This window comes from Manacus vitellinus, unplaced genomic scaffold (assembly GCF_001715985.3).
Source record: "Manacus vitellinus isolate BGI_N305 unplaced genomic scaffold, ASM171598v3 scaffold_57_pilon, whole genome shotgun sequence".
Lineage (NCBI taxonomy): Eukaryota > Metazoa > Chordata > Aves > Passeriformes > Pipridae > Manacus > Manacus vitellinus.
The window spans coordinates 739,533-764,349 of record NW_021940666.1 but is presented as its reverse complement, the minus strand read 5'-3'; the positions used below and the strand labels follow the sequence as shown (position 1 = coordinate 764,349).

The 24,817-nt window shown below is 36.5% G+C and overlaps 1 protein-coding gene across 1 annotated transcript in view; it reads left to right on the top strand.

Moving 5' to 3' along the window:
- Nucleotides 1-24,817, top strand: part of ELP4 (elongator acetyltransferase complex subunit 4) — a 139,834-nt gene that overhangs the window by 16,462 nt on the left and 98,555 nt on the right. The window contains exons 4-6 of the mRNA XM_018081773.1: nucleotides 8,466-8,597; nucleotides 12,935-13,074; nucleotides 20,828-20,912. Coding sequence (XP_017937262.1) covers nucleotides 8,466-8,597; nucleotides 12,935-13,074; nucleotides 20,828-20,912 — 357 coding nt within the window. The remainder of the gene's footprint in view (nucleotides 1-8,465; nucleotides 8,598-12,934; nucleotides 13,075-20,827; nucleotides 20,913-24,817) is intronic.

Sequence of the window (24,817 nt, the reverse complement as noted above, 5' to 3'; positions counted from 1 at the left end):
AATTTGAAAAGACTCAAAAAATTCTTCCTCCAACAAGCTGGTTATACTTGGGCAAACCTGAAGGACAGGAAGTGCACATTTACTCTTTTCCTGCTGAAAAGGTGAATGCAGGGAGAGCCTGTTATTTCCAGGGTCATTTAAGAAAAAAAAACAACAATAAACCCCCCACTGAGCTTCAGTGCTGTGTTACTGTGTATGCAAACAACATCTGGAAAGAAAACATAGCTGTCTACGTGGACTTTTTTTTTTTCCAGCAATGTACATTCAACCGTGTAAAATGGTTGCTTACGTTTTTCCCTCACAGATATGATTCCAAAACATTGTTTTGTCAAAAGGAAAGATGCAAACCTGGAAGAAATGATCAGGCTGGTGGCCAGGGCTGTCCAAGCTTCCGTTTTCAAAGAGCACTATTCTGACTCCTTTTTCTCCTTCACTCTCTGGTATTGGGAAAGAAGCTGTGTATGAGTGCAAGAGGTATTTTTTTCTGTCATCTGACGTTTTCAGGTGATACATAAATTAAAAGCATAACAACTTGAAAGGTAAAAATATACACACAAATAGGACTACATTCCAATTCTTTTTTTCTAATTTTATTTTCAAAATACATTAACTTGTTACAGTGATTCAGCTGCTGCATGCTGTTAAATGATATCACTTAATACACAGAAATCCAATTGGAGTTATAGCAGAACTGAACTTTCTAACACTCTCTCTTTCTGAAGTCTTGTGGTACCACAAAGACTGGGGTTGAACCAGTCAGCTATCTGAGTTGAAAAGCCTAACTTCTTAATTATGTAGCTCTTGCTCATCTGTTTACTTTTCTTGCTTGCACATTGGGTAAGTGGAATATCTGTTTTACATTGTTCTTTGTTAAAATGCAAATATTTTAATTATATTGTAATGTATAATTTTCTCCCTTAAGAACTGTGTTATAAACTTGACAGAGAAGTTGTAAGAGCGTGAAAGAGGACACTTGAAAAACAGTAATTGCTTCTGTTTAAAAGGAGTTAAATCCTTTAAAACAGTATCTACTCTGGGAACTCTCTAAAGTGTAAATCTTTGTCAAAAGTTCAGACCAATCTAATAAAAAGCTTTTCCAGAACCAGAGGAAATAAATGTTTGGCTTAAATTTCAAGTTTTCTATTTACCAATCCTTTTCTATTTATTAAGATGTTTTCTTCCATCATCCTACTTCTGAAATTATGGGGGTTTTTTAAGCACACGTCTTACTTAGCCTGTTAAATGTATCATAAAAATCACAAAATCTAAGTGTTTAGGCTCCATTGTTCACAAACATCTATTTTACAAATCTAGTTGGCAACTTTGTAGAGCTGATTTGCTCAATTAATGAACTCTTGCTTACAGTGCTCAACTGTGAAGGTTTTATTGAATAATGCTGTTACTAAATCTGTTTAGGCTACTGCCTTATACACTGCAGCAGAGTTTACAGGATTTTGGACAAGGGCACTCGTTTTTATTTAGTTTCTTCCTGTTATTTCTTTTATTATGCTATTGGCTGATGTGTTTATCTTTCACATACTTAAGCATCCGTGAACTGATTGAGAAAAAAGATGAATTTTGTTTTTAAAAAATCATCTAATCATCTCTCATGCATTCCTGGGTTTCAGTGTTTTGAAATGGAGCCATAATGCAAGGAAGTTACAGCAAAGAGTTTTATGGCTTGACTGTACAGTTTACTTCTGTGTATGTGAAGCAGAGAATATATTCTCATGGGTTAAAAAAAAATACCCCTTAGAGTACTCGCAATTAACCTTTTTTATTTCCTAAAAGAGAGGAATATTGCTTCCCTTTCCTCTTCACACAGTTCTCGTTTCTCCTGGGTTCACTTGGTCTTCCTGAATGCCAAAGAAAAGTTTCCATAGAACAGCTTTACCTGGAGATGGAAATAAATTGTTGTACAAGGGCTACTGAAAGGAGAAAAATTCTGTATCCAGTCATTTATGTTCTTTAACAATAGACCTTGTATTCACAAGTATTTACAAATCAAAATAGAATCCTCCCTCCTTTTGGGAGTAGGGCCCTTTAAACTGACACTTATATAATACATTATTGAAAAGAAAATATTTACCCTTCCTGACTTACCATCTGGTGTCCTTTAAATACTAAAAATTAACATCATGAAGAAGAGCCTTAAATTCATGTGAATTTGAACTATTTAAATGTTTTTGCAGTTAGAGATCAACAGTGAATTGTACTCCCCTTAATATTATTTCAAATTTCTTCCACCATACTCATGATAATAACTGCATTGCAAAATGGTTGCATAAACCCACGTGAACGACATACTTATTGATACAGAAATAGATAATGTTTTAAATTCTTAAGTACTATTAATTATACAGTTATTGAAACCCGTAAGGATCAAAGGATTTTATGTGAGAGGGATTTCACATACAGCTTGGATTATGTTGCCAAATAATAGCACAGTAGTACTTCTTTAGAATTGTAAAATAGCTTAGAGAGGAGTATGATGCCTATAGTTGGTGTAATGCATTGGTAATTAAGAGGGTGTGAGGTTAAGCTTCATTAACTGCTGTGGGATTGTATCTTGGATTTTATTATCCCCTAGAGAACATAAGAAGTGAGAGAGGTCAAACTGTTAGAATCTGATTTTGCTTCGTACATCTGCCAAAACAAGGCAGGCAAAGTAATGTGGCAGCAAACCCAGGAGGACCTGCATTGCTGGCAGACACAGGTTGTACACTGTTTTATTGCAAAGATAAAAGGTTTAGGACAGAAATACATTATTTCATGTTTGCAATAAAACCTTCATAGCTTGGTTTGCAGGAAACGAAATTATTTTAATTGCATTGTGATTTAATGTGAGCACTTCAGGAAACCATTTTTTTCTCCCAAACTTTTTCTTTTTTAATTTTAAAACGGCAACAAGCTTTCTTCTCTCCATCCAAACTCCCCTTAATAACTTTAACACTTGTCTGCCTTTTTGTGTGTTCATGCTGCATAGCAAAGACTTGTATTTTAGTTGACCCCAAGAAATGCTGTATGTTTGGGGCTTTTTATTTTAACTAATGCAGTGCTTCATGCTTTGTTTTTTTATATACCTTATGAAAGATTTGTCTTTTTTTAGCCTGGGAGAATGTAACAGTTCTTAGAAGCTGACACACCGATGCCACAAATTTTGCAGTCCCAAAGCTTTTCAAAGCTGTATGATGTGGGAGCTGAGATATTTTTAAAGAAAAATAGATTAAATAGAGATATTATTGGCTGATAAATCAACTCTCCTTTTCTTAGACCAGTGTTTAAATAACATTTCTATTTCCAAATTCTGGCTGAAATTTTGGAAGTCAATGTAACATATTTTAATAATACCATATTCTTCTGAAATTCTGATTTTGATTCTAAGAAAATAGATTTATTGAATCCTAAATCCCCAATTCTTTTTTAAATTCTGATGATTTCAGCAGAACTTAAATGCTTTTTCTATATGTTCTCCAACAGAAATGATGATTTAATAAGACTGCTGGAGACTAGTGTCTTTGTTACTCAATTTGTAATGACACTTGGAGACGGGGAGTTGTGCTAAAGCCCTGCTCTTGAATGTCCTACATGCAGATATTTTGAGGAAAAGCCCCATCTTAGCCACCTTTTCCTGTCACTCATAGGCCCCATGCCCCCCTCTGCTCTCCTGGGTGTCCTGCTGGATAGTTTTCAGGCCAGTTTTTGTGTGGCTGGGCCAGAAGCAGCCTGTGTTCTGTGGCCAGTTTGGCTGCTGGTCTGCTTCACCTTTTCTGTAACTCCTGATTTTCTTTCTAGTTTAAAGGACAGTCTGAAAACTGAAGAATAATGCTTTGTAGTTCTTGGACAGCAATTAAACTTTTCATGATACTGAAGAGTGAAGCATATATCCAGCCAGCCAGCCTTTATCTTCGAGAATAAACCTATATTATGACAACTGGAGGCTTTTTCTCACTTAGATGTTCTGTATGGGCATGGTCAGGTTTGGAAACTGCCATTTCCTTGAAACAAAGAATAGCATTTAATTATCAGTGTCAGAAGAAGGGAAGCCTTTTGTTCCACTTCTAGTTATCGTGAAGAATAAAAGAGGATAATGAAGATAAAAAGAAACGTGTGGATCATTTTAATATTTCCAGTATTGCCCATAAAACAGGTTTACATAACCTCCTATGTCTGTAATTCTCCCCAGTCCCAAGCCCTACTAAGCAATTTTAAGTTCTCTCCCTTTTCCAGATGTGCTTATACAAAGTTCTAGTTGAAATTTAAAAGAGGTGGTTTTTTTTTTTTGAAGTTAAATACTGGGATGCATGAATCAGTACATCCTAAGGAAAAACAACATTAGTGACCACCTGGGTGTCCTGTTTATTTAGTCTTTGGGCAAGCTAATGGAGGCATGTGCATGTTGGCTTCCAGGTAGTGCAGACATACCTTCCAACTGCACCTGCATGTTCTGCCTCTCTTTCTTATAGTTTACTGTAAATGGCAGGGAAAAGAGTAAACAGAAGCTGGGAGAGTAGTGATAATGTTGGGATGCAAATCTGGAGGTAAACAATCTTTATTAGTTCTGTTCAGTATTCTTTATGTAAGATTTGTTCGAATTACAGATACACTCTGACCTTGAATAGCATTGGAATTTTTTTTTTCCTATTTGTGCTTAAATACATCATCTTGGCATGTATGTAACCAAGTTAAGGTAACAGGTTGAGCTCAGGCAATTGGTTTTCAAAATACCAGGTGGCTCCAGTGGCAGACCACCTTTTTCAGATTGCAGCTAATTACGTACAAAGCCTACTAAGAGGCCACGTAGTTCACAACCACCACATAAAAGAGTATGATTCAGGATATGTTTGCTTAGGACAGGGTGTGTTGGGATAGAAAATGGCATGGCTGTGAGACCTCATGGCCCCAGAAATGTCTCAAGGCTCAGTGCATTGTGTGAAATTGCTTCTTGCATGAGGATGAGAACGTGGTGCATCTAAGAAACACGTTCTTCAGCTGAGCATGGGAGTTATGAGGTAAGAGCATTTTGGAAAAGCAGCTGAGGAAATAAGAATTGTTCTTGGTATGAGGGGAGTTCTTCAAGTGCTCCTGGTTCCTTCTGTGGGGCAGGAAGGGACAAGAGAGCATAAACCAGACCTAAGCTGGAGCACATGCTCACTGCCACAGTGCGGAGTCACGGCTTTCTCAGGTTGCTTTGGGTGAATTTAGCCACGTTTAAGTCATTCTCTAGAGTTAGAAGTTTTTTACTATGTCAAAATTAAAATTCTTTGTTATGTCAGAAGTTAAAAGTAAACTACATTGGCAAAAAAAAGGCTGTTTTGGGTGGAGACTTTGATAGGTTTTCATCTCCGGCAGCCAAAATCTTTATCAACTTCAGGTGAAACCGTTTTTCCTTGATCTCTTAATCTGCTTCGTTCTTAGCAGCAGTCAGGGCACACCACAGTGCCTAATTGTGTTGCACTGATGGTGTGTCTGCCTCTGATTGTTTTGGGCTGAGGTTCTTGGGTGTCAACAGCTCAGATTTGTGGTGTCTCCCTGCCACAGAGTGCCATGTAAGACGGTTTTGTTCTGTGCTCGACTGGAAGGCAGGAACTTTTTTTCTGTGTTACATGTTATTTAAGCGGCTTCTACTTTATCAGTGTTACTTGGAGAACCTTTCACCCCTTATTGTCCTTGACCTCTGTTCTTTTATGGCATATAATACATTTTATTTGTAAAATGTACATTAGCAAATTTACGTAGATAATGTCCCCGTCTCAAATTTGTCTTTGCCAATTATTATATGATAACAACGAACTACTTGTACAAATGGTAGGCATTTGCAGTGATTCTAGAGGAGAAAAATATTCAATAGCTTTAAGAAAATATTGGTGGTGTTTTTCTTGTTGCCTTCAGGAAAGGTGAATGGTAAAATATGGCATTTTCTGGACTTTGGCTTTGCAGATGATGTGATACCTGCCCAGTGATGCTACAGCAGTGTGAGATTGCAACTTGTTATATCAGTGGTAGTATCTGAAACAGGGGCCAGCTTAGGGAGTCTGAAATGTTTAGGCAGGATTTTATGATCTCTGGCAGGCACTTGTTATCAGAAAAGCACCTCACCACTATAAAAAGTTACACGTAGTGCCTGGGAGCCAGTTGATCTTGGTGAATGAAAGGAAGAGATATCTGGAAATGCTGTTTTGGCCTCGGGATTGTTTCTTTACAGAACTCTCTTTTTTAAGTGAAAGTTGGTGGGTTTGGTTTTTTTTTAATTGCTAAAATTGAGGGATATTTTGAGATGATCAAGTAGCAGCAGCCCTTCATTGAAAGAGCTTTTTATGGTAGGAAGCTTACATTTGTGGATAACTCTATTAGGAAATCAAATCTGCACAACAGTTTCACAATGTGTTTTCAAAATAACACCTTAATTGGAAAATAAGTCGAATTAACTCTTCATTATGGATTTCTATGTTATAAAATCAACAATTCAAAATAGCATCTTTTTTCTTTTTTATAAAAATACTTTATATGATGCTCTTAGGAGTAATGTAGAGGATTTGTGTCTGCATATATGTGAAATGCATTGGGGTGCTTGTCAGCTCATGTTTGTATTTATAGCTTCTCAGAACCTTTCAGTACAGTGTTCTGTTTTCATTTTCTCCTGTCTGTCAGAAATCCATGTCTTTGGTTTGAAAGCTTTCCTGCTTTCTTGCTGGGGAGATGTAATGGAACTTTAACAAAATTAATTTATTTTTTTAACTGAAGCAACTGTTATAAATCTGTAAATTTAAGGAAAACCGGAAAATTAAAATTTTAATCTTCATGTAGATTTCCTACCCATAAGCTTAATTTTTACCATCATAGTAATACGAGTTTATTGTATACAAGTGCATCTTCTAAACAAGCTGCAAGAAATCTGAACATATAACTCACCATTCTTGTGAATAGGCAATACCAGGCTTTAGTTTATTTGCAAAAAGGAAATAAATAAAATTCTTTGCTCGAAGGTGTGCCTTCTGTCTTCTGCTTAGCTGCTGAAATATATAGGTACAGTTGTTCTATTTCTGCAACTTTATCAAAGTTATAAACTCTATAAAAGTTTTCATAGCTTCCACTGCCTCTTATCTCAGAGGGTGTGCTGACCAACCTCTGAAAGAGGCAGAACTAACTGTCCTGAACTTAGAAACAGTTGTTCTCATGTTTCTTAAGTAATTGTAAATATTATGCTAATTTACACTGAAGAATCCAAATAGCACATGTTGTTCATAAGGTGATGTGTAGAACTATATACAGGTTGTCTGTCCTGCATTCTTGAATACGGAATTAGTGTAACAGTAAACCCAAAATGGATTAATTTAAACCTTCATTGTCCCCTTTCTGTGTGTGTCTGTCTGTATAATTTCTGCCTACATAAAGCCATGAGTGTCATTTGGATGTTTATGGCCAGCATAAGCTCTGCCCCTGTGCAGAGTTTCATGTGTAACCCATACTTTGATTGAGACTCTTCTTTAAAGTTTTCAAATTTGGTTTTTATGTCTTCACTCCTAATACATTGTAACAGAGATACTGGCTAGCTCTGTATATTTTTAACCCTTGAGACACATCTCAGTTCTCTCTCGAGTCACTGACTAATGAAAACTTAGTTTTCAAGTAAGTCTTGATGTGTTTTAAGCAGATAAAGAGATCTGTGCCCTCCAGCTCACAGAGACAGGTGTGATAAAGTCGTGTCAGAAAACTTGGTTGCCCTTCATTTCTCCAGTAGCTGTAACAGCCTAGTGCATAAATTCTGAATGCTTGGTATCCACACAGTGCTGTTTACTTTTTTCAGCAGTACAGCAAAGGTAGAAAGTGTGCATTAGAACCATATTAAAAAATCCAGGACTAAATGTCTTCCCCTTTCTTTTACTCCTGTGTTTGTGTTCATGAGGAGTCCATCATTAGTAGGTATCATGCCTGATGGTTAGCAGAGGAGAAAAATCAAACCATCCTGTTACAGTGGTTTTTCAGCTGGTGTCTGTAGGCTATTGTGGTCTCTTGAATACATTTGAAAGACTTACAGAAGCTAACAAAGATCTTACTTTAAAATAGGCTTAAATTCACCATGCAGGGAACTTACCCCCACACAGAAATGGGATAGTTTAGGACATCATTTAAAGAAAGATTAAAAAAAAAAAAAAAGGAGTATGGATGCTGCTCAAGTTATGTTGTTTGTATCAAGTAGAGTATAAAATGTGGCATTTCCATTCTGCATTCTTAATTTTACTTGTATAATTCATTTTTCTGATAATAATTATGTGAGGTTTTTTCATGCTCGATATTAGTAGGAGCCAGTCTGTCAGAGCAGCGTTTTTAATCAGGTTTTGTTACAGATTTGACAACTGTCCTTTATACTGAGATAACTGTATTATCTGGGGAGGGTGTGGATAAAAATCTGAACTGCCATTTCTGCTGTAGAAAGCTGACATTGTTTTGCTCTCTACCTGTAGGAACTTCCAGCCCCTTTGCTTGATGATACCTGTGGAAAGGAATTGGGAGATGAAGCAGCAGCTGTTAAGTCTGAGGATGTTCAGGATTCTATGAAAATAGCCTGGCGCTACCAAAATTTACCAAAAATGGAGGTAATCACTGTTTCCTACTTTTTTTTCCTCTTGCACTCAAAATGAATTTGAAGAGCAAGTGCTTTTCAGTAGAATGTAGACAACAGAACTGCTAATGGACACTGTTACAGGATTGCTTCCTGAGGGTAAATTATTATACATCACTGTAGTTTTTTAATTGCTAGAAGTAGAAAAAGAAAGGGATTTTGAGACTTTGCAGGAACTGTAAAACTTAATATGGACATTAATAATTTTTAAATAAAAAGCCTTAAAGTGCCATGGGATTTTTTTTTAGTGAGTACTACTAAATTGAGATAGCTTTTTATGAAAGTTTGAAGAATGTGCTCACTTACAGGGTTTGCCCAAATTTAGTTGTGCAGAAATCACTTAAGCAGGTTTAATCAACACTACTTACTAGGTCTCTGTAGTGAAAGTACTGTGTTGAAGCAAACTGTTGACCTGCTTATCCATGTGCATAACAACTAAAGTAAGCACTTGAGATTATATCAGCTTCACTGTCACTGGAAACTAATCACTGTGCAGGGACAATATAAGGAACAAGCCCAGTGATCAGTCTTTCAGAGTTTACAGTTGTTACTGTTTGTGAATAATCAGTCTCCCGTGGCTGGTGACTTTCTTATTTAATCCAGTGGCACAGTCAATCTTTAACAAAATTATGGCGTTTTTTTTTTTACTCTCCAGAATAACCCCCCTGTTTTGTCTATACATTATAGCCTACATTTGTAAATTCTGGTTTAAGTCTGGTCATACCTGCCTGATAAGTTCAGTCTTATTCTTAAAAACATAATTGGAATGTGACAAAATGATCTTACAAGGCTTGACATGTTTGGTTTTCTGTGAAATTGCACAGACATGGCTATATAGTTGTGTCAGAAAAGACTTATATATGGTGACATGCAAAATCCAGCAGCCTCCAGGGTAATCATATAATCTCATCAATTTTATTATTGTGGAGCTTGCTGTGCCACTCTGAACCATCCCCAAAATAATTTGTCTGCTTTAAAATCTAGCAGAATTCCTTATACACTGGTGTGGAAACAACTGCATATTGCTGACAAATAGTGTTCTGATGTGCTAACAAAATAGGAAAACAATATTAAAAAATCCACTTAGATGTGCACTCATCTTCTCTAACTTCACAGAAGTAAACACTTCCACTAATGTAAGATTGCCCAAAAATACATGATGTACGTGTCCTTGATTATTGAAAATTGATTATGCAAGATAGAATAAGATGCTCAGTCTTTTGTTTCTCTTTTTATTGTTGCTTTTTGAATTGGATGCTGATCATTCTGAATAGCTGAATACAATATTTTTATGTGTATGTTAAATTCATTAAAAAACTAAAACATACAAATAAAAGTCTAAATGTCAAACTATCTGTACCTAAAATTCCTGGGGATATTCTAATTAGTGAAAAATTGGTTTGAAATTAGTATTTTCCAATATTTTATAGTGCAACTGTCATTAAATTTTGATGCTGTGCTAAATTAATTTGATTGGTGAATATATTCCATTGAGGAATAATCTGATATTGCCATGCTACACACAACAATACAGTCTATGCTATCATTTAATTAACAACATTGGTTGTGATTTAGTCTTTAAATTCTCTTTTGGTGGAAAAAACCCATGTGGAATAGATGTATTTTGCAAATTGATTGAACTAATGTACTGCTGCGTTTTCAAAAACTACTGTCAAAAAGTTTCAAGTATGAAAGAGAGAAAATAGCTTTGCTATTAGCTAGAACTTTAAGCATGGCAGCAGAAACTTGTCCATCCCTTATCTGGCTGTATATGGAGTGAGAATGCAGAGTAAAGGCTGTCTTTGTGGTATCTTTGATGCTTAATTTAGTTATTATTTCTAAGTAATAACAGATTCAGATTAATAGTTCAGATATTCCCTTTCCACTTATTAGACCCCATATGGGTAACTCATTTTTGTTCTTATGCAGGGTGTTTATATTAATACTCTTTATAGCTAACACAGATTCTCTGTACATGCTGTACCTACCTTGTACCTCAGAAAAAGACAGAAGATTTATAAGTCAGAGTACAAGACCAGAGTACAATGCTTGATGTGCCTTTGCCAGCTTGTCACTCACATCTGTATCAGAGGTTATTTCACTTAAACTTTTGAGTATATGGAGAGCCTGTTTTGCAATGCAAGACAGTGAGACAGTGTGGGGTTTTCTTTTCCCTTTTTTTTTTTTTTTTTGAATGAACTGCTTATGTTCTTGGGGCAATATATAAACTGTCACAGCATGAAATCAATTTTCTGCCTTGATTCATCCCAAATCTGAGATTTCTAGCACATTAGTATTGCAATTAGAAACATTAAGAGCAGACGGTAGCATAAAAGCAACGCTCTGCTCACTGACAGTTTAGTGCATTTCTCCTTGTGCAAACCAGGGATCCGGGACAGAACTGGCTCCAGCCTGCAGTCCACTAATAAATTTATCAGCTCAAACTTGAGGAGTGGAAAGTCTCTCTGCTTGGCGCTCTCCGTGGTCATTGTGCTCAGGCAGATTATTCATGCTTACTTGATTCAGGTAGGCTCTTTGCAAGCTTCCCTGCTAAGCCTGGGAATGCCGTACATTGAGGGCTATTCACGGGCTTCTGACACCGAGCCAGCTTTTATTGCGTGGGGGTTTATTAGCCCAAATCCCAGTCTCCACCCACTTTGTAGGCGCTGTGCTCATTCTTTTGAATCCAGAGAGGTTATCACCTACCTTAATCCATGCAGCAGGGTGGATTAAGGACACCAATGTGCCTCAGGATTCTCAAAGAGGATCCTGGAAACTTCTTGTTTCTTCTTTTTTTGCTGTCTTTACTAAACTCCATTGGGCCTCAGGAAGGATTTGCATCTGAAATGGGCAACCTGGAGCTTTTCTCAATGAAGACATCAGATCAAAGTTCAGTTAGTCAAGGCCTTTCTAAAACATTAAGGGGGCTTGGAAGTACACAATAAAAAGATGAGCTCTGGCAGAGATTGCAGTAAAAACATTCTGATCTGTAATCCGGATAAAGAATAGATTATAGGCCAAAGAACAGCCCCTGTTTAAATTGCTTTCAGAATCCTTGTCTTAAATAAAGTTACATTTTACAATGAAAAATATTTAAATTTTGATAGAATGTTATGTTTTATTGGACTGCCTACTTTTAAAATCAGGTGCCAATGAATAAATTGGAACGCTGACTTAGAGAATGTGGTTTTCTGTCTTTTTTTAGTAAAACTCATTTGCCTCTTATGACTAGATATACATAAGCAATTTTGTGGGGTTTTTTAATTAAAAACTAATTATTTGTTTTATTAAAAGTTTGGGTTAGTTGGTTATTCTATTGTTTTTGTAGGAAAGATATTGTATTATTGTTACTATTTATATGCACTGATAACCATCCGGGCCTAACATCTATTAGTCAAATAATTTCAAAATATCTACCCAAAATCAAATCATTCTAATTAATCCTAACAGTTTAATATATTTTTAGTAAGCTTGTACTTGAATATTGCATATATCATATTGCATATAATAACAACCTAGGGGGTTTTTAACTTTACATGTGGAATTCATATAATGTGCAGGTTGTATGCTGATCTCCATTAATATGGAACAAAAATATGCATTCATTTCCTCTGTTTACTAGCACAACACATTCAAAATGTGTAATTCCTGTCCAGATGTATATTAAATTTGTGGGGGTTTATGATGTTTGATATGCCCAAAATTAAGAGCTGAGGAAAACGTATCTTCATTATGATAAACCGTGGTTATTGTGTGCAATGCCCAACCTCTGCTATTTATTCCAATTTTGAGAAATTTAAAGTAGTTTTTAACTATTTCCTATTTTTTAATTTAAATTAAATATATGAAGATACAATGGTTTGGGTTTTTTATGGTCACAAGTAAAGGGAAACATTCTCAAAGTCAACTGAAAATATTTCTGTAGAGCCATATAATTCCCAGAGACTGAAAAATCAGAGAGGTGGAACACGTGATGGTCTGCACAGTTCATGGGTCTGGGCTTTTGAAATTTGGATCATATGTCTAGAACATGTGCAAAAATACATTCTTTTAAGTATCTGACTGCACTTTGGTGATGCAACTTGGAAGAGTAAGGGTTGAGTTCTGTGTGAAAAATTCACATTCAAGAATGTCAACAGGGGAACAAAAACTTGGTAGTAAATATTATAATGTTTTTCTATTTGAAGCTTTTACTTAAGCTGAATGGGAAAAACCACAGAGATTTCTTTCAAGTGTATTGCTAGTTAATTATTTTCTCGTGACAGATAATAATTGAATGGGTTATTGTAATCAGTATCATTGTTTCCACAGGCCAGCCCAACGCCATATACAAAGTTTGGCCATTATTATGATATTTCTAAGAAAATGTCTCCAGAACTGATTCAGTCCATAAAATGGCACAGTTTTTACCTTCACGAAGAACCCTCTTCACCGCCTAAAATGAAAACATGGTAAGTTGTCGCGTGGTTAGATTTTTGTCTTCCTATTGGGGGCAAAGGATATTTTTGCATCTACTCTTTGCTGGGCAAAAGCTTTGCAGCCACACACGGCTCAGAAGCACCTTGGCTGTGGCCTCACATCAGTGCTCCATGGCAGGAGTGGCAGCGAAGCCCAGACAGCTCCGTGTTCCGACTCCTCAGCTGCGGGAGGAGGCGAGTTGGCAGCGACAATTAAGGCAGACATTACTAGGACAGCCTAGGACACAGCTGCATGTTCAGTCCAGCCCTACTGACAGCTGAGTGTGGGCACTGGGGAGAACTATTCCTGTCTGTCTGAGAGCTGCTCCCTGAGCACCAGCAGCTCTCCGGGATGTGCGTGTCAGGTGGCGATCAGTCGTAGGAAGATATCTGTGTGGTTTTTAGGGCTAAGGAGACAGGCCATCCTTGACCTACATAGCTTAGAATGCTGTATCAGATTAGTTGATTGTGTGCTTTTTTACTTCTTACATCCTGCAGCTTCACCTAAGGAAAATACAGATTGCTGTGAATAAAATTACAGTCGCTAATTGTGTCTTACAAAACGTCTCCTATTCAAACTCTCCTCTGAATGAATAACTTATTATGTTTATGTTTATCAGTAGGGAATTAAGGAAGCCCAAGAGAAAGAGTGACAGTAGCTAAGACTTGTATTAGCCTGCAGACACACATCCATTGTATCTTTCTTGGAGACATTTCAAGTCAAACATGAAGGATGGGCTAGCAATTTGTTTGTCCAGACCAGTCATTTAATTTATATAATACCTACTTTTAAGGATCCCAGTGCATATGGCCAGCTCCTGGAAGCAGTAGTATGGTGTCCTTCCTTGTGACTGATTTGCATTGAATATATCAACATATAATACATCAAATATAAACCCTCAGACTTATGAAAGAAGAAAGAAGCACATTATGAAGCACCGTTCTTGGAGCTGTAGAAAAGCAAAAGCCAAGTCTCTCTGTAATTTGTTTCTGTGTTACGTGGTCAAGTGTCACTGCTTTGTAAAGTAAATTCTTGTGATTTTGTAAAAAAAAAAGAAAATCCACACTTTTAGGAGAAGGAAGAAAAATTATATTTTATTCTTTATATAGTAAATATTTGAACAAACTTTGTTAATATATTATGTATAATTACTATTTTTTTTAGTAGCAGAGCAATAGAGGAGAGACACAAGAATATCTGACAGGTTGCAAGTGTTGCTATTGTTACTGTGCAATTTAACTCCCTTTCTGTCTTTTCTCTAGCAAACTAGAATGTCTCATGGCTCTGGGCTTAATTCCACTAACTGTATAGCTGTCAAATATTTGTTCATTTTACATTAAAATCAAATTAACTCATCAGTAGAGTATAGAAAATGGATTTTTATGCATTTGATTTTATAAGCCTTGCTTAATGCTGGTTATTGGCCTGGTGTGCTAGCCTGATAAAAGCTCATCATTCTTTCTATATGGATTCTATTCTTATTTTTAGATTTCATCTAACAGAAAGATTGGATTTATTTAATTTTCATGGTAAATTGGTTAAAGCACAGAGTGATGGGGTGAGGAAGGTGATCAAATACGGCTGGACTTTGAAAGTTTTATCTCATTTTCCTCTCCCTGCACCCTCAACATGGGTCTCCTTCAGGAAGCTTCTCCTAAGGAAATGAAGGAATTGTATTGTTGGGAGTAAAGGCAGGTACCAAAGTAACAGACAACCACCATTCTAAACATCATTCTTAGACCAGAAGGCAGTGTGATAAGGGACAGGGAGGAATAAAGAGCACATTGGGAATAGTGAACTCTTGGAAACCTGTGGGAACTGTAAAGAGTTGTGTACATCTCTTTCTTTACAGTAGCTCTTTTGTCTTCTAACTTTATTATCTTCCCTGACCACAAACAGTGGTGGTTTTGGATTCCCTGTGCACAAGGTTGGAAGAGGAATTTTTCAGAATTACAGCCTCTGAAATAAAGCTTAAAAAGAAGAATGGAAGTTCTTGGAGGGATGGAAGCAGAGTTCTGAAGCATTTTAAAAACTACCATACAGGGGGTCTAACTGTGCTTTCTGCAACCATGGGCTGCAGTGAACTGTAGCAGTGGAAATACAGGCTGGAAGTAAGGAGATGTCTTCCTAATGATTTACACAAGAAGTTGCCTTACAGACACAGGTTGGGAGTATTGTAGAATCTCCACCACTGAAAATGTCTCAGGACAAGTTAGGTCAGACCTATTGAGGTCCTTTTCATCCCTATGTTTATGATTCTTTAATACACATTAGTCATGATGTATTAAATCCAATACCAAGTACTGATGTTATCAGTTATTTCACTGCTGTCAAAAAGTTCATGCTTTTACAGAAACTCAGGAGAATGTACTGGGCTTTTTAACAAATATTCTGACTAAATTCTGGAGGAAGCATTCTTTTTCTCAGGGAGTGAAAACAAGCTCAAGATCCTCTCAGGATGATTTAATTAAAGAAAGTTTATTAAGAGGAGGAGGGAAGGGATATTATTTTGCTGACATTACTGTTTAGAAAATTAATTGAATGCTTTTGGCTTTTAAATCTAGCTTCAATATATCATGGAATAGTAAAAGCTTCTGTTCTTTTGATTAACCAGACAATGATTTCAAAGAAAGCAATACGATAGTCACAGTTAACCCTTCCAAGAGAAATCAGCAATTTGTATCAGGCCTGATCTTGGATTGCCTGAAGGTCCTACTGAGAGCTTGAACCCTTTTATTTTGTGTTACAGTGAACTGGGAGCATGGCCATGGCTGGTTAGCCTGCCTCCTCTTAGAGCAGATAATTTCATAAGCTTGTGGTTCTCAGGCTATGGTTAGATGCATAGCCGAAAAAAAGACTTGTTGACATAATGCTCATTACTTATATAGCACTGCAAAATCTCTGTAATCTCTTAGGCTGACAGTACCTCAAAAAAGGACAGACAGCCTGAAAGGAAATAAGAAAAAGTTACAAAAATTACTTGAGGTTCAGAAAAATCTCTAAAAGTATGATTTTCTTTCAGTTTATCAAAAGAAGATTGACAGAAAACCTATTAACACTGGAAGCTGACACATCCTTCAAAACATAAGGAGATATTTTTAAGAAAGGGGATTGAAATAATTTACGTTAATAGACTGTATATTATGAGATGTTTGCAAAAGATTTCATAACTTTCTAAAGGGTATACTTTGCAAGATATGTATCAGTAAAGACATTTCTGAATGAAATTTTCTCCTAAATTGTGTAGGCTTGCAGACCAAAGGCAGTGGTGCGTTGTGGTTTTTTTAAAATCTAAGAATGTTTTGCTTTTGTCACCCACGCAGAGGTTGAGGAGGAAGTGGAAACTAGCAGTTTTGCCTAGTATACAGCTTTGCATAAGTAAATGATATTGTTGTTGAGGAATGATGCCTCTTTATAGTCTCAGAAGTTGCAAAAAATTAGGAATTGGCTGGCAAACAGAAGAGAAGCTTTTCCCTCTTTTCAAAATGTTTCCTCATTAGTTTAACGAGCATGTTCCATTCTAAATACTTGCAATGTTGTAAAGCACAGCATGGTTTAAGCTGAGGCTGAAATAAATTATTTTCCTATAATTTTATAGTTCTGTAAAATCAACCATTGAAGAGGCACCTTGTATTAGGTGATCATCATGGAAACTGTACCTAACCAAATACACACATTCTACATCAAGGTCATGAACAGTGACAGGCTAGTAATTGTAAACAAAAATTTTAGAAGCTCAGTACACTTTTTATTGCACCTGTTTGATTAATTATTAATTATCGTACCTACTGATGTAAGCAAGGCGTTCCCTGAGAGGTGCCCTATTTGGATGGGGTTTTTTTCTGTTTTCCTGATGGAGACCTGCTACTCTTGTATGTAATTAATGTTCCTTTTTTTTTTACTTTTACCTTTCGAGTTAGGGGGTGACTAGCTTTGGAGGACCTTAGGTTTCATGTTTCCTCCTTGAAACTTAGAACACTTCTCCTTCCCCACCCTCCTTTTCTTTGGGGAGGGGTGGGGAGCAAGAAGAACAATCCTTTGCTTTCGTTTCCTTTCCCTACTCTGGTATGTAATAACAGATTATGCAGTTACAGCAGAAAATATACAAGAAAAGTAATGTACCTTCCTGTGTACCTGCCTTTCTTATACAGCTTATGGTCTCCTGTCAGAAACAGTGAACAAATATTTTACAATCCTTGGAAAAACAATGCTGCATCTTTTAGTAAGCAAGGTCCTTTGTGATAAAGTTTTGTGCATGAGAACCATTTAAGAACTTTTTTAAAAAAGGAGTACCAAATCATCCTCGTTCTTCTAATTCTCTAGCTTCACATTAAGAAACCTGTTTTATTTAAACTGTTCTTCAGTGAGTGAACTGTCTCTGTAATTGTAGCCAGTGTCTACTGTGAGATAGTTACAGTGATTCTCTTGCAGGATCAGAGATGTGGAGATTTTATATGGGCCAGAAACTCTTTACCCTTTTGAGAAATCATGTATATTTATACATATGGCTCTCTTCCTATCCTCACAAGCACTTGGCTTCTTTATGGACTTGGAAAGAAAAGTGATTGTGTGATTAGACAAATCTGACCTTTTACTTTGCAGTTAAGGATCAGTTTTGGAGATTATCAACATCATTTGTTCACCTTAAAGTTGGATCAACCTTTCTTATCTTTCCTGTGTTTTCACACACGTGTGTGTATCTGGTTTTTGATGGACTGCTGTGTTTGCTCTCCTTTCTGTAGTTCTGATACCTGGTGGCTAAATTAGATTACAGGGTCCCCTTTTGGATAATCACTCAAGATGGATAGAAGTTCACTTCCCCGTGATAAGCATTAACTGAAAACAGATTGTGAAGTCGGCTCTCCTGAAGGAAGTAGTGAATGGGATTGAGTGTTTGGTGCCAAAAGAAGGCAGAAACTCCTCTTTCTTATCTCATTTTTTATGCTGGGGAAGGGCAGTTATGTCCTGGTGTTAATGCTGGGACCGGGCTAACAGGGTTGTGTGACTGACAGCAACTGTTTTCCGGTTGCTGTTGCCAGGATGTCGTGGTGTCCTTTTTGTTGCTTTGCTAAAGCTGGTCCTTAACAGGAAGGCAGAAATATCCCCTCTGGTAATTCTGTGCATCACAGACAAGAATTATTTTCTATCTCTTTACATCTGTTCTCATTCTTCCTTTGCAATTACCAAAAGAGAAGGTTTGATAATCCAAGGACCTAAAATAATTAAGCTGTAATACTGCTAAGTTTTACCTTAAGAATGTATGTGCTTTTGAAAAAGGATAAATTTATCTGGAGTCTAGATTTACCAATAAATTTAGATAAAACAGGTTGGACTGTCTTGCCTAATGGGGTCTCCTTATACACAATAAGGCTATTTGTCATATCCTTGATAACCTAACCTTTGTTAACTGCTTGGAAACTATCAACAGAGAAGTCAGAGGCTTTGTTGTAACCAGGATACCTTCTTGCCAGCTCCTGCTTTATCCATTACTAAATTGCTAAACAAAAAGAGTAAAGAAGGAATTGTTTAAACTCATTATCAGAATTACATGGTGTTTAGTAACAAAGCCAAAAAAAGACTAGAAATAAGAAAATAAGATATATCTTATTTCTTTTCTTAAATATTGCGACAAACATTGCCAGAAGGGTAATGCAACTTGTTTATAAAAATAGTGTTTCCACAATATTTTTCGTGTTCTTATTTACATAGCTTGGTTCAAATTCAAGTAAACCATTAATATTTTAGCAAGAGGTAGAAAAGCACCTGTTTTTACATTTTTAAAAAATCTATACGCAATGCATTATCATTTTTAATTCTTCCTTTGCTGCAAATCTTTTTCTGATGGATTAACTGAGGATCTGTCTTATTTGTTTGTTTTAATTTTGGGACCCTTTAATCCTGCTAAGTACTTTAGTTATTTTTTTTATCCACTACCTTTTAAAAATAAGGACTTTGTGTGTGTGTATTGTGATAATGTGAAGACGTGGAGAGAGGACATTTTGGCTACCCTGGGGGCTAAAGTTTGCCCTGTAAACTGGCACCTGCCAGGCAGGATAGGTATTATAACATTTAATAGCCATTCCTTTTGCAACTAACACTAGGAAAGTAATGGACTTCAAAAGTTAACCTTTCCTGTCTGAGATGCTCTTTTTTTGTATTGCAAGGCAGACTTCACACATTAAATATCATGTTGAGATTATGTATTGCCAGTTAGTTTTCAGCTCTGAATTTCATGAAGGGTATTACATTATTAAGGTACATCAATTTAACCAGTAGTTTTCTAGGGTACTAAATCTGGAAAAAATAAATGGAATTTAATTTGGAGACTCTTCTTTGTGTTTATATCTGAGAAAGGTCATCTCAATGTTTTCTGACACTGAGTATTTCAAAATTTTAAATTATTATGACCATATCACTTTTTTGATTGTAGATATTTATAACTCAAGTGTATCAAGGGCTGGTTTTGAGTTGATACTGTTTTCTTGGAGGAAATATAGAGTTTTGAGTTGAAACAATGGTGTATAAGACAGATCATTGCAACTCTTACATGTTTCTCAGGAAGTTGTCTCCTCTCCTGTGCCAAAGGATGCAACCAAGTTTATTTGGATTTCTTTAGGTATTAATTAGTAAAATGCATTTGGATAACAGTCTTACCTCTTATTAAAGTAACGAGAATAGTGTCATTAGCATTTGGACCCTGTGATCTTTCAGAGTTCCTTCCAACCTGGGCTGTTATCAGACCAGACATACAAAAGATCAGAGCAAATGAGAATATTTTTAGAGGCAAAATTTTCCAGATAACCTGTCATATTTCCCCAGGAGTACACAAGGAGGTTTGAATCCACAACCCTTGATGGTAATTAGTGAGAGTTGAAGGAAATGTCCAAGCTAGAAAAGATAGAAGGACTTAAGCTCTCAACTGCAGTAAGGAACCTACATCAAACCCAGCCCCCCAAGCCAGAGTGCTCTGTGAGATTTAAGAAAACAGTATGTCTCTTTTAAAAGTGAACAACTGCCTTGCTTTTTGAAAGTGAAGATTAGGACTTTCTGTCCTTTGTGTGTGTTAGCCTGGAAAGTGGAGAGCACAGGCAGGATGGATAACTGAAGTGTTTGGATGTGCAGGAACTGGACCTTCTAAGTCTTTGACAAGATGGTTTGCTGAGCCTTCATTTGGTTTTAAGTCTGCTTAACTCCATTTTTAGCCACCAGTTTGCATTTGTTTGCACTTTTATCTTTTCTAAATAACACATAAAATCAATGCTACCTCGCAATTTTGCTGTCATGCCAATAAAGCAGTGAAAATGTATGAAAGTTCTCATAGAAAGTCAGCTCTTCATCAGGGCATTGATTGAGTGTACTTGGAAAAACAATTGGGGAGATCTTTGGCAGTTACAGAAGATTAGTTCTGTGCTGTAATGGTTTCAACTTTAAGTTGATACATTAAATCATTAATCTTCTAGATGTAAGCGAGCCTGACATAATTAAGTTATCTTAATCCCTAGAGATTTCAGCTTTCACTGAATGTCTGAGCACTGAACTAGTTAACACGAAGCAATCACGACTGCTTATAATGTCAACTTTATTCAAGGAGTTTGGTTTGGTTTTTTTTTTCCTTCTCTGACACTTTTTTCCATGAGACACTTGCACTGAAAGCTGCATCTGCTTATATTTATTTTTTATAGAACTGTTAGAGACATATAGGAGAATATTAAAATGTGTAACTAAACTCTTTCTTCTTACCAACAGTAATATGAATGGTGCTTATGTGAGACTGCTCCAGTCCCTTCAGAGGATCATTTCCCAGGGAGGGTTTGATGGCTCAGATCCCCAGGTACCCTCATACTCTTCCATCATCCTGTAACTAATGTTTTGTGGATTTTCAGGGGTGTTACAAGAAGGTCCTGGACAAAGTAACAAGGAACAAACTGTTTCTAAGCATTGCTCAAACAAATAGCGTTGTTCGTATTTTAACGTGGGTTTGGAGGTTTTACCTGTTAAAGATATGCAGACCATGTAAGAAAGCATATTCTGTGCAATTAGCTAATAAATGGATGGCCAGATATAATGTAATTAAGAAAAACACATTTTCCCCTGCAGGTTTTTTTTTTTCAAACTGTTGCTTTAGCAGGATGTGTTCAAGACCTTTGAGGCTGAACATTTATTCTTAAACTTTCGGATTTTTTCAATGTTGTTTTAACTGGAATGGAGTTAATTTTTTAATGAATTAAATGGTGGCATCTTTATGTAGTGAGCACTGAAACACAAGTAAAGAAATAAGAATACTGTTTCAACTTACAGATCAAAACAACTTACCAGACTTCTAAAGATCTCTGTTCTCTCCATAAATCCTACTGTGGGTAATCAAAAACATTTTGAGCGTAACAATATAGGCTGAAAGCCCTTTTCTAATATGAGCAGGGCCTTATAAGTTATCCTTTATCATACTCAGTGAGTCCTTTGGAGTTGTTGGAAATAAAATAATAATTTTTTTATATGTTGATGTTTAATTGATAATTGCTGTTGTTCAATAGAAATGTTACTAGAGTAGAAATCAGTTCATATAGATTCTGGAGAGCCTGAAAGAATTTAATACAAGATTGTGTACTATTGCCAGTCTAATATCTTAGAAATCATTTTTTTCAGGGAGGATAATGTTGGAAAGGATGTTTTTGTGTCTGACAGTATGTTTTAGAAACATTACCTGCGCAGACCGCCTGTGTGTAAATTTAGGTTATTTGTGCTCGGCGTTCCGTCTCTGCAGAGATTTCTGGGAGAGCTTTTCCTTCCCTTTGGTGGCAGTGCCAGTCTGGAGAAGGAAATTGGTCCCTGACAGGCCCCTCTCCCCACTGGCTGTGGTAGCCATGGCAACAGCCGTGTGTGTCATCCTCCTGTACGGCAGAGATGCTCCTCCTGCTCGGTGACAGGTCCTGTGGAAGCCCGAGAGCTTGTTGGCTGCAAAGAGCAGCCCTGAGTATGAAACAACACCCTGCCAACCTTCAGCCAGCAAACAGCCTCCTACTGAAGAGATTAGGCTGTTGTTCCTCATTTTGCTTTTTATATTCCTGGGGTTTTTATATTTTTCCTGTTTATTTATATTTTTATATTCTGGGGTTTTTTCGTGTAGAAGGAAATGAAGGTTGTTCGGAGCCAATATTTGGGTGTTTTTTGCTTGCAAGTAGGGGAAAAAATTAAACATCGCAGGTTTGATTGTTTCAAAACATCTTACAGTGTCAGTAAAGCAGAACCAGAACTTTAACTGAGATGAATTTAGAAGTATATGTTTGCTAAATGATGGATCGAAGTTTCCAAGGTGAAGCTTTGAAAGTTAGAAAAGTCTTTTTTTCAGGCCACTTTATTGATTTAGAAAGCCATTAGCACTTGTGTAGTTCTTTCTGTTTCAAGGGAGGTAATGCATATGATTTCCTGGAGTGGTTTCTATTACCTTCTTGTAGGATTCCACCCTTCCCCAGGCATCATCTTTCTTTGTACACTCAAACTTTGTACATTGAGAGGCCTTGTATAATATACACTTATTGAAAATATATCCAGGGTTGAATGTAGTTAAGGCCCAGAACACACCTTGGATCTTTTTATCTGCCAAATTTATGAGCAGTTCACCTCTCTGCTGCTTCATACCCTCTTCTGTTTCCTGAGCCTTTAGAAGTACTCTTTAAGTAGACAGATATGAAGATTGTAGTATAAGGACCAGCCTGGATTCTTCTGGACCTGTGTCCTTCCCTGTATATAATAATTAAAGCTTTTGAAAAGTCTATGCCTGTTTCTCCCCTGCACCCCCAAATAATCCTCTACCTGTCTGATAAAGCTTTCAGATATTTTTGGCTATTTTCACATCAGTGTGACAATGGTACTTAGATTTACTACTCTTTTATTTGAAGAAGGGTCTGAAGAAGAGTGAGAATGGAACTCAACCCAGCTGAGAGATGGTTTGACACAATTAGAAAAATTAGTGAATACTACTGTTAGAAGTTTAGTAGATCTCTGATAAAATGGTCAGACATCTCTAGGACCTGGAATGGCTAGTTAACAGTAGTTTTATAGAACCATCTGCAGTTGGCCTTCGTAGATTCATATATTTTTGACTGTCCTGCATGGCTTTGTGGACCTTAGGACAATAATTCCTTTTTGGATACAGAGAAGTTTGCTTGAAGTTGACCAAAGCACTGACCTGTTAGTTCACACTGACTGGAACTGTTGCCATGGTCTGTTTGGAAATTCAAAGAGTCTGGATGACCTGTAAAATACAAATACAAGCATCAGGTTTACATCCTTTCTAAAACCTCATAGTAACTTTTTGCTGCTGATCATTAAGTTTGGATCCTTTATAAGTTGATCATGGCTTTAAGTTATAAAGAATAGTATTTGTTTGTCTCAGAATATTTTGGGGTTTTCATGTTTGACAACAGAGCTTTCATAGGCAATTATATTTCCTTAACAATTCTTTCATATACTTTGGAGTTCAAGTTGGGTGTCTTTCAGGGCAATAAAGTTGGGGGGGATTGGTTTTTTGTTTGTTTGGAGTTGGGCTTTTTTAATTCTTCATAATCAGAATCCTTGCTGCCAAATCGATCAGTGTTACAAAAATTACATGAAAAAATTAAAAAAATAATCAGAACTTCCAAACTAATGTAAGTAGAAAAGATCTAGTGGTATATCTAAAAAAATGTTATCCTAGTCTTTACAGTAGGCTTGTTATAGAATATTAGACTTACTCTTTTCCTATATTTCAGTTATGGAATAAAGTGTTTGTCAGGGCCTTGTGGGCTTGACAGAATTATACTGGTAGAAGTTCCATTACTGGCCAAAATAAATACATCTGATATTTTCTGGTGTTTGAATAGCTTTATCTTTTACTACTCTTACGATTTGATGTTGGGAAACAAGCATCTGTCATCCTTTACCCAGTAAGAGAACTGGTTTTTTCCTCTTTTTGTATGTTGTTCTTATGGATGTTCTTCATAAGAAAAAAATGTTTTTCTCATAAAAGAAGTTTCTGTAAGTTTTATGTATGTTTGCTCTGAAATTTTGAAATACTATGACTCTCTGGCTGATCATTATCTATGATATCTGGATAAAACGTTTTTCTTAGATGCCTGATTTTGTCCTATTGCTTAAATGCACATCAAGAATTGCCTGAATCTGCTCTGATTAGAAGTAATTGAAGAATATTACACTAACTTCTATTTTTCCTGTTCTTTTTTAAAACTCTGAACATCCAAGCCTAGAAAATACCATACAGAGAAGTCAGATTGTGTCACATTATCCTGTGCTATTGTCCTGATCTTCACACAGTAGTATAAAAACTTAACTTTTCAAAACTAAAGCCTAAAATCCTGCAAAGACCGAGACTAAAGAATCTGCCAGAGTTAAGACACAGATTGCTTTCACAGAGATTTTAAATGAATTGGCAGATCAGCTCACTGTGTAAGACACATAAGTGGGATAAATGCAGAGCCATGTGGAATTAACTGTGTCTCACAACCCAGGCTCTGTCTACCCAATATGGATATGGAAGTGTTTGGAAGAGTAGCCTCTTGTCTTGTCAAAACCTTTCCTCTGGATTGCCAGAGCAGCTGTGCAGTGTTCTGTACTTGATAGTTGCTGTTTATTCCAGCTGCTAGGAGTCAATATCTACACTTTATCAAAACGCTTTTCTGTAGCAAAAATTACCAGAAAGCTTTTGTTTATCAAAACTAGTATTTTTATATATGTGTGTGT